Raw genomic sequence first — 10,237 nt, 5'->3', positions numbered from 1 at the left:
GCGCCACTGGGCTGGCCCCAGAATCATGGGTTTTAGACAGGGAGGGTTGATTGAAAAAGAGCAGTAACTTGGAGATAGTTACTCTATGAAAATGTGGCACCAAGGAGGAGAGGAGAAATCAGAGCTGAGGGGAAGCCCAGGCTGAAGGCTGAGCTAGAATGGGAAGGGCTAGAATAAGGAAGGCCAAGCCGGAAGAAACTAGAGGCCTTAGCAAATCATAACCATGAAGCAGAAATCTTGCTTGGTTGAGAGGCATGGTGCTCCATGAGTGTCTTTTCAGGCCAAGGACACAGTAAATGTTTCTCTTGGAGGCACAGAAGCCATTGAGATGTCATTCACTCTGCATTCTTTTTAAGCCACTTTCAGAATCTAACATCCTGGGCAGCATGTTTTTCACCTATGGGGACATAAGATTTAATGATGCAAGGACACAGATGCAAGGACCCCAATGATGAAATTGGGGTACTGTGACTTTGGTAGCCACATAATCCGTATAACAAAGGCTCTGAGTTAACTGCATGTTAACGCTAATGAAACATTTAAACATACAAGTCATAACTTGCTTAAACTTTTTTTTGTTTGTTTCAGGATATCAATGGATGTTATAAAGGGAAGCTTAGATGGAATTTCAAAACCAGCCTCAAGTTCAAGAACACGTCCTGGGAGCAGAGGTTCAAATTCTTCTTTGGAGGTACTCTCACCAGAACCAGCGTTTTTCAAGGTAAACTTTGCTGTTTAGAAATGCTTTAAACTCCTTCTGCTGACTTCTAGCAATTGATAAACCAAGGCTGCTGTTAACATCCCATGTTGTTGCATGTATCAATAGTTCATTTCTTTTTATTGGTGAGTAGTGTTCCATTGTGTGGGTGTACCACAATTTATTTATCCATTCCCCAGTTGAGGAACATTTGGGTTGTTTGCAGGTTTTGGTGATTATGAATAAAACTGTTATAAATATTTGCATGCTGAATTTTTTTTTTGGGGGGGGAAAATAGGTTTTTATTTCCCCTGGGTAAATACCTAGGAGTGGGACTGCTGGGTTGTATGGTAAGTGTATATTTAACTATAAGAAACTGTCAAACTGTTTTCTATTTCCATCAGAAATGTATGACAGTCACAGCTGTTTTGTATCCTCACCAACAGTTGATATTGTCAGTTTTTTAAAAAAAGCCATTCTAATAGGTATACAGTAGTATCTCGTTGTGGTTTTAACTTGCCTTTGCCTGGTGATGAATAATGTTGAGTATGTTTTCATGTGCTTTTTTGCAATCCACATATCTTTTTTGGAAACTGTATGTTCAAATTTTTTGCCTAACTTGTTTTTATTGTGTTTGTTTTCTCATTGTTGATTTTTGAGAATTCTTTATTTATTCTAGATAGAGTCTTTTGTCAGATTTATGATTCGCAAATATTTTTCCCCAGTCTGTAGCTTGACTTTTCATTCTTTGCGTCTTTTGAAGAGCAAATATTTTTAATTTTTTTAAGTGCAATTTATCATTTTTTTTTTCTTTTGGGAATTGTGGGTTTTTTTTTTTTTTTTTGGTACCTAAGAACTCTTTGTCTAACCCAAAGTCCCAAAGATTTTCTCCTATGTTTTCTTCTGAGAGTTTTATATTTCACATTTAGGTGCTTGTGGCCTCTCTCGTTGCCCATGAGAAGGCTTTTATAAGCCTAGTATTCATTCTAGTGTGGGTTGTCTAGCTTACATATTTTTCTCTGGTTCCTTTAATTTTTTTCTCTTTGTCTTTGCTATCTACTATTATTCACCTAGGTATGGATTTATTTAATTTATCCTTCTGGAGACTAGTACTTCTTCATTCTAAGGATTTGTGTGTTTTGTTTATTTTGAAAAATTCTCAGCCATTCTGTTTTCATATTTCAAATATTACCTACATTTTTTCCTGTTTCGTCATCCTGAAAGTCATATTAAGTGTGTGTTGAATCTTTCTCTTCTATGCTTCATGTCTCTCATCTTCTTTTTAATATTTTCTATTCATTTATTTCTCTGTGCTTCATCCTGGGGAATTTTTAACATACATTTTCTAATTTTTGAATTCTTTCGTATACTATGTCAAATCTGTTCTTTAATCAGTTCATTGAATCTTTTAATTTAATGATATACTTTTAATTTCTGGAAGTTCTTTTTAGTTTATTTTCAAATCCATCTGTCCTTTACAGTATCTTGATCTCATATTTTTTTATTCTTTTTTATACCAATTAAAATATTTATATGATTATCTTTATCAGCCCTTTAATATATTAAGTTCTTTTGTTTATTGTGATTCTTGCTTATTGTTGGTCATATATTCATGGCTTTTGAAGTTTTGGAATGTGAGCTTTAATTTGGGAATTTTATGGAGCCTGATTTGAAACTATGTCTTCCAGAGCAAGTTTCTGTTTGCTTCTACCAGATATGTCTGGGATATCACTGGCGTGAATCTTTTTTTGCTAGTTTTTCAGCTTTAAGCATCACAGAGCACAAGAATAATATAAATTAGAACCCCAGCTTACATGAAGCATGACCTTGTGGTTGCAAATTCTCAGGGAAGACTTTTTCCCACTTGTAACCCAGGCACATTTTTTATTCTTTCCCTATGCTTTTGGATTGATTTGTTTTTCTAGTCTACCCTCTCATGGAGGATGTGCGTCTATGAAGGATCCAGCTTTATGGAGCAGAAGAGGGAGGGTTCCTTTCTATCTCCTTGTCTTGCTTGGGCCAAGGCCTAGTCTACTCCTGCATGGGGGTTAAAACCCAACCCCACAGCTTTCTGAGGCCAGCACATCCTTGTTTGCCTCTGCTTGTTGCTCCTATTCCTACCTCCAACCAGGGCTTTAAGGATTTGCAAGGTTCCTGTTCTAGTTTTCAGTTTCCTTTTAATTTCTCTCCACTGGCAATTTTCCTAATGTTCTCATGAGCTCATCGATGCATTTCTAAGTAGATGGAGGATTTCAGTTTATTCAGTTTTCCATATAGCTCAAACTGGAATCTAAAAACAATTTTAGATTCTTTAGTCTCAAGCATAGTGATAGAAGCCTAAACTCTGGAGTCATGGGTTCAAATTAGAGCTCTGCTGACCACATTTTATGTGATTTTGGGCAAATTACTTCGCCTCTCTGTGCTGGTTTCCTCATCTGTTCAAAGGGGTAATAATAGTAGCCACCTCATGGGCATGTTTTGAGGATAAAATGAGATAAAATATCTACAGTTCTTAGAACAGTGACTAGCACCCAGTAAATATTCAATACTAACTCAGTTGGGCAGTCCTTCCTGTGTTAGTCACAGCATTGCGTGTAAAGTCTGGCACGTATAGTATGTATTCACAAAATATGTGTTCAATAAATTCAGAGTGAGGATTTTCCCTTTTTACATAGGTAGGATAATACACAAAGACCTGACAAATTTTAGAGTACCATAGAATTAGTATTTCTCCTTACATATTCCTGGATGATGATTTTTTAAAAATGACTTCACAATATTGACATACATGTTTTAATACATAGGTTAATATTGCTTCATTCAAGACTTATTTAAAAGAAAAATATCAGCGATGACTTCAAGTCGGATTTTATTTGAACTCACTAAGCTATAGGTCAAACTGTACCGTATTTATTAGCCAACAGGGACTTTGATGATATTTATATCAAAAGCTAAGCCTCCTAAAAGTTGTGATTTGTGTTAATAAAGTTCATGGAAAGTCAGGTTGGGGAAGAGATGCCACAGGTACACTGAATGTTGACTGCTGATTGCAAATGATTCAATGTCTGTAAAACTCTATATATTGTCTGAATAATAAATCCTAGAATTTTGATTAGTTTTATTGCTCAAATTTGTCTTTTATTAATTTCTTACCAAAAATTTCTATATGGCATAAATTGAGTTTAAAATGCTAGAGTTTTAATGAAATTTCCGTAGTAATAATACATTTCTCATTCTAAAAATTTTGGTTTATTTTTGCTTATGAATATTATTTTGAAAAATCCAATAGTTGTAATTTGTGTAAAATCTCATGACTTTCAGGTAGGAATCTAATTTTTAGGAAGAGTTTTTATAGGGCATTTACCTTTTCTGAGACTAATATGGAGGTATGAAGTGGGGGTTATGGGGCAATGAAAAATGGAGGTGGAATGTGGCTTTGAGAATGAAGAAGAGAGAAAAATCATACACATAGGCCACAGAGTAGAAGAGCAGGAGGGTTAGGAACAGAGGCCTGGGGACAATGGGATGGGGAAGATGGTCGGTGCTAGTGGGGTGGGGAACTGTGGGTAAAATGAGCAAACTATGGGTGAAATGGGCAAAGTTTACCTTTTGTTCTCCATTTCATCTTTTTGCCTTATTGCTTCCTGCTCATTATAAGAGTTAGGATCATATAGAATGATGTATGTGAAAGGTCTTTGTGTGTCCTGAAGTGTGCTATCCAAGTATGTTGCTAATGTCTAGCTATGTTTTGCATATTCTATATTCCCCCATATAAAAACTCATTCTCAGGGAAAGGTCAGCCACATTCATTTATGCCAAGATATAAGTGACTGACAGGGTTCATGTGACCTCTGCCAGCAATTTCAGCATTTTCACAGAACTATATAGCCTTAAGGATTTACTGGATATTATGGAACTTCAGGCTTTACCCGGCTTTTGACAAGTATGTTTTTGAACAGGGAGCCCTCTTTGACTCCTCCAAGGGTACATAGAGTAGGCATTGTTTATAAATTGAGCCTCACTAGTTTTATTTTTTACTGGATTTGTTTCTTCTCTGTTAAATCGGGATAGTAATGCCTATACCATAGGGTGGTTGTAGGGAGTGAACGAGGCAGCGTGTGTAAAGTACTTAGCACGGGGCCTGGCCAATAGGAATTCCTCAGTAAATGTTGGCTATGATGATTATACCACTGACTCAGCTCAGTTCTGCTGGGGCTTAGGTCCTAGTTCAGGCAAACAGAGATGCTTGTGCAGTCCTGCATCCCTGGCAGTTTAATTCTCAGCATTACCTGCCTTCTGCCCTGGAGGTTCACAAAGGGGCGCAGATTACCGTGGCAGAGAGTTGACCATGTGGCTGCAGTGAGAGCATAAAACCCTCCCAGAGCTGAGTCCTGCAGACAGTTCCTCCCTTGGAGGGGAAAGGTGCTCCTCTCAGAAGTGGCTGACTGTCTCTCTCTCTGAGGTTTTGCCTCTCCCTTGGGCTGTGTTCCCTTCCACCATGACTCTCACTGCCATGAGCAGCCCCCAGGGCCCTCTGATGCCTGTTTTTCCCTGATGCAGCCGTGAAAGTCTTTTTTTGTTCTCTCTCAGGAAAACACATCTGCACCAAACTGGTGTTTTCAAAATGAACTTTGCTAAAATGGGAAGAGAAACCAAAATGAGATAGAACAACTATGTATAGCATAAAAATAACTTAATTACCAAAGCACATGGTTCTGACTTGAAGAATCTCATTAGAAGCACATCTCAATTTGGACTATTCACTTTTCAACTGCTCGGTAGCCACGTGTGGCTAGTAGCTCTCGTATTGGACAGCACAGCTCTAGACCTGTCACTCTCCCTCTGTGTGTTAGCTCAGGGAGCAGGGACCGCCATGCCTCATCCTCTGAGCCTGGCAGAGAGCGGTTCTTTTCAGGAGTGATTCCTGGCCCTTCTCCATTGCTAGAAATTGCTGGAGAATGGTGCATATTTCTTTGGTGCAAATGTTATTAAATTTAATTGTGTAGTTAAATTCTATTTAATTATAAAGTGTTATATTTCTAGAATAATGCTAGTGTATGTATGTCCTCACATATTTACATTAGTGTTAAAATAGTCTAGAAACGTACAGTTTTTAAAAAATACATTATTTTTGAAAACTGTTTCTTTGGAAATAATTTTTAGGTTGATACAGCAATCAAGTTGCACTCTGGTAAAGAGGGCCACTCAGAAAGCAGTAACACAGAGGAAAGTAGAAACGATAATGATGATAAAGGGGGAAACTACTCTGAGAAAATAAAATTGGCTGAAGAGGGGTCAGATGAAGATCTGTTGGTTCAACATCAGATAATCTCTGAATATTCAGGTGGGATAATTACTACCTAGTGACGGCTAATGATAATTACAGATGTTGCAGTTAAAATATTAGAATTACATGTTTTTTAATCAGCTAAGTAGAAATAATAATAATAATGATAAAAATAATTGCTTTTTGTGAGCAAGCAACCACCAGTTTTTATTTGGAAAAATATTAAGAGTCCTTAAATACACTTAGAAAAATAATAAAGTATGTCATTTCATAAAATTGTTATTGTTGTCATTTTACATTAATCAAGCAGAAAGTATTTCTGCATTGTATCACATGATTTATTGATCTTTTTGATGACTAAAATTGTACAATAGAATGTATCCTGTAATTTATAAATGCCTTTTTAGGGATAATCCTACTTAATCTTAATAATTTTTGGATTTTACAAGACTCTTTTTTTCATGATTATTAAATTAATACTGGTCCGAGTGAATTAGAACAACAGTTCTCAAAATGTGGTCTGCAGAGCCCTGGGGGTCTCTGAGACCCTTTCAGGAGCTCTGCAAAGCAAAAACTACTTTCGTCATAATACTGATATATCAGTAATATAACTCATAATAATAGTGAAATAATGCTATTTGCCTTTTGCCCGCTGAATGTACATGTGCACTGATGGTACAACAGCAATGGTGGGTAAAATTGCTGGTGCTTTAGCATGAATCAAGGCAATGACACCAAATTGTACTAGTAGTCACTGTATTCTTCACGACCAGGCACTGGCGGAAAAAAAATAGCCAGTGTCACTCAAGAATGTCCTTGATGGAGCAGTAAAAATTATTAATTTTGTTAAATCTTGACCTTTGAATACACATCTTTTTAATATCCTGTGTGGTAAAATGGGAGGTACATATAAAGCAGTTCTGTATACTAAAATGTGAAATTGTGTTAAGGAAAAGGACTTGATGATAGTTTAAGTTGAGAGCTGAACTGGCCACTTTTTTGATGGAACACCTTTTATATTTGAAAGAATGTGACTGATAGACAAACTATTATTGTTCAGACTTCGGTATTTGGCAGATTTTTTTTTTTTTTAAATGAAATGAGCTTGTTACTTCAAGGAAAACAACTGACAGTATTTTTTGTCAAGGATAAAATTTGAGTTTTCAAGTGAAAATTAGAATTTTGGAAAACTTGTATATTCACTTTGGGTGTGACAGCTTCCCAATACTTAGACTTTTCTGGTAAAAATGGTGGCAATATTAACAAATGTGAGTTTTTGATATTGTATACTGAAATGTGTTAACATTTGGAAGGTCTGCATAATTCAGTGAACCACTGTTTTCCAGACGACCAGTGCAGGGTAAAATATCCATCCAACATGAAAGATAGATCCATGGATTTTAATGGAACAAATACAAAAAGGTTGCTGATATGGTTACAGATTTCACATTATCCCTTGTCGAGTTTTGATGTAGTATCAAAGAAGAATATCCACAATCATGTAAAAAGGCTATTAAATTTCTCCTTCCCTTTCCAACTATATGTCTATGTGAGACCAAATTTTCTTCATATACTTTATCTGAAACAACAGATTGCAATAGATTGACTGTAAAAGCAGATATGAGAATCCAGCTGTCTTCTATCAAGCCAGATATTAAAAATTTAAAACAATGCCATTCTTCTCATTAATTTTTTTTTGAAAATATAGTTATTTGTTATAAAAATGTTATATTTATGTTAACATGTAATTGGTAATAACATGTTTATTATTTTAAAATGAATAAATAAATATTAACAATATTTTTCAGTTTTAATTTCTAATATGGTAATTATCAATACATATAACTCACATAAACAAAAGCTACTTTGGGTTCTTGATAATGTTTAAGGCGGTAAAGGGAAGCTGAGATCATAAACTTTGGGAAGTGCTGGTTTAGAATATGTTTGGGGTGAGGTCAGCTCTCAAAGTTAGGCCAGGTGACTCAGGATTACAGTATTAATCCTGTGTTTTAGTTGGTATTAGCTATCAGCCCAGTTTACATTGTATTTATGTTGTTTCGGTACTGCATGGGTTACTTCAAAATGCCTGCTGTACAGACCACCTGTGTACCTGAAGCGTGAGAATGCTAGGGTTGGCAGTTGGGGATTAGAACTAGAGACTGTTGCATTTGAAGTACATAAGCAATAAGATTTGCAGAGCCTCCTTGTTAATAAGATCAGTATTCTTTTTGGGTAAGCTTATTCCCTCTAAAATATCTCCTTTTCCTTAAAGAGGAAATGATATACAGTATGGGGAAACATCACTGGACTCTTTGGCCTTTCAAAAGTTGTAAAATTTGGCCTTTTTTAGCATAGTATGCCATTCTAATGATCTACCCTGAGGAGGCTGAGACTTTCGTATTTGAGCATTTATAAGCAATTGCCAGCTTGTCATCTTTCATCAGACTTCACAGAGGAAGTATTGCCTGCTGGTGAAGAGCTTTGGCTCTGGAGTCAAACAGATCTGGGTGGAAATTGACTCTGCCATTTACTAATTATGTTATCTTGGACATGTATGTAACTCAGTTACAAATTAGCCTCAGTTTACTAATTTGTAAAATGGGGACAATAATTATACCACTTCACAGGGTTATGATGGGGATTAAATGAGATAATGAATATAAATAAAGCACTTAATACTGTGCCTATCAGGAAACTCTATAAATGTTAGCTGCTGTTGTTAACATTATCATTAATCATGGGTTAAAAGTTGGATGATGAAAGTTCTAAAGAGTCCCTAATTTCAGATAAGTTACTATTAATTATCCACAACTAAGGAGCATTTTGAGGTACTTCAAAGAAATTCAACAATGGAAGGGGCATAGATAAAAGGAGTCTAATTATATGGAGTACTTTTCTGAGTTTGTTTCTATATATTGGAATGACTCTGTGTCACTTATGCTACATTTTACTGTAGCTATTTGTATACGTGCCTTCTCCTTCAGTTAATCTGAAGCAGCTTTGGGATAGGGTCTTAGTCCTTATTTCTTGTTTGTTAGTTATGAATATAGAAGGTATAGCAGAATGAAGGAGAAAGAATTTGGGATTTAAAATCATATGAGACCCACTTCTGAGTTCAGTGCTATAATTTATTAGCTGTTTGAAAGAACCCAGTTATCTCAATTGTAAAATAGAGATACGTGTCTATTTCACAGGGTTGTTTGATAATTACATGAAAAAAATACGTGTGAAAGCACTTTGTAAATCAAGACACGTGTCACCAATGTTAGTTATTACCATCAGCCATGAACGATTGTTGAATGAAAGAACAAATAGTTAAAACAAACAAAACAAAGCTTTATGGTTTTATTAAACTTCAAGCTCATTCTTACTTTCAACACAATATAGATGAACCCGAATTGAAAGAATTAGATTCTCAACTTCAAGATGCTATTCAGAAGATGAAGCGGCTTGATAAGATATTGGTGAAGAGACAATACAGAGAAAGAGAAATTAAGAGGCAAGGTGTAGAAATGAGAATAAAACTGTGGGAAAAACTTAAGGTAAGAATTGTATAACTGTATGCTGACATGTAAGAAACAATTTCCTTGAAGATGAATAAGAAAAGCATGGACTGTGGTAGTGTTAATGTGCTCTGCCTGTATTGATTTGTTTTGTGGAGGTGGAGCAGTGGTGTGTGTATGTGTATATGGGGGTTGGGGAGGGAGATAGGTTTCTGGAACTGGAGAAGATAACTTTGCAGCATTACAGATTGAGGCACTGCACTGGAGTGTTCATTCCCTGTGGACAGTGGACAGCGCCATAGGCCTCTCTTACTAGTGTCAGGCTGGGGCTCCTCATCTCTGGAACAGAAAGGGATGTGGTATCTGCTTTCATCGAGTATGCCAGTCTGCTTTTTCTTCAGCAACCTTATAGTTTGGAGATAAATATACAAATACACAAAAACTTAACCCCCTGGTTACTGTTATTATATGAGTAAGCTTTGTGACCGACAGGGGGAGTTCACTGTTATACGCTGGTCAAGATCTCTTTGGGAAGCTGTAAAGTGCTTGGGGTCTGGGACCATGCTCTATTTGCTTCTGTCTCAATACATTTCTAGTGCTTGATTAACTTTCCTTGGCCTTCTTGGACCTTTTATTCTCTGTGGTATTGAGGGGTGGATGTTGACCTGATGTGGGCCCTGACTTGATGTATAGCTATTGGCTCATATTTGAACTTTGCCCCTCATAGGAGAATGCTTTTAAGGTAAGGAA

The 10,237-nt window shown here is 36.3% G+C and overlaps 1 protein-coding gene across 1 annotated transcript in view; it reads left to right on the top strand.

Moving 5' to 3' along the window:
* The first annotated feature begins 595 nt into the window (after nucleotides 1–595).
* FSIP1 (fibrous sheath interacting protein 1) overlaps nucleotides 596–10,237 on the top strand; it is a 162,427-nt gene continuing 152,785 nt past the window's right edge. The window contains exons 1-3 of the mRNA XM_058541202.1: nucleotides 596–721; nucleotides 5,861–6,041; nucleotides 9,372–9,526. Coding sequence (XP_058397185.1) covers nucleotides 596–721; nucleotides 5,861–6,041; nucleotides 9,372–9,526 — 462 coding nt within the window. The remainder of the gene's footprint in view (nucleotides 722–5,860; nucleotides 6,042–9,371; nucleotides 9,527–10,237) is intronic.

This window comes from Diceros bicornis, chromosome 5 (genome assembly GCF_020826845.1).
Source record: "Diceros bicornis minor isolate mBicDic1 chromosome 5, mDicBic1.mat.cur, whole genome shotgun sequence".
Taxonomy (NCBI): Eukaryota; Metazoa; Chordata; class Mammalia; order Perissodactyla; family Rhinocerotidae; genus Diceros; species Diceros bicornis.
This window is presented reverse-complemented; position numbering and strand designations above follow the sequence as displayed.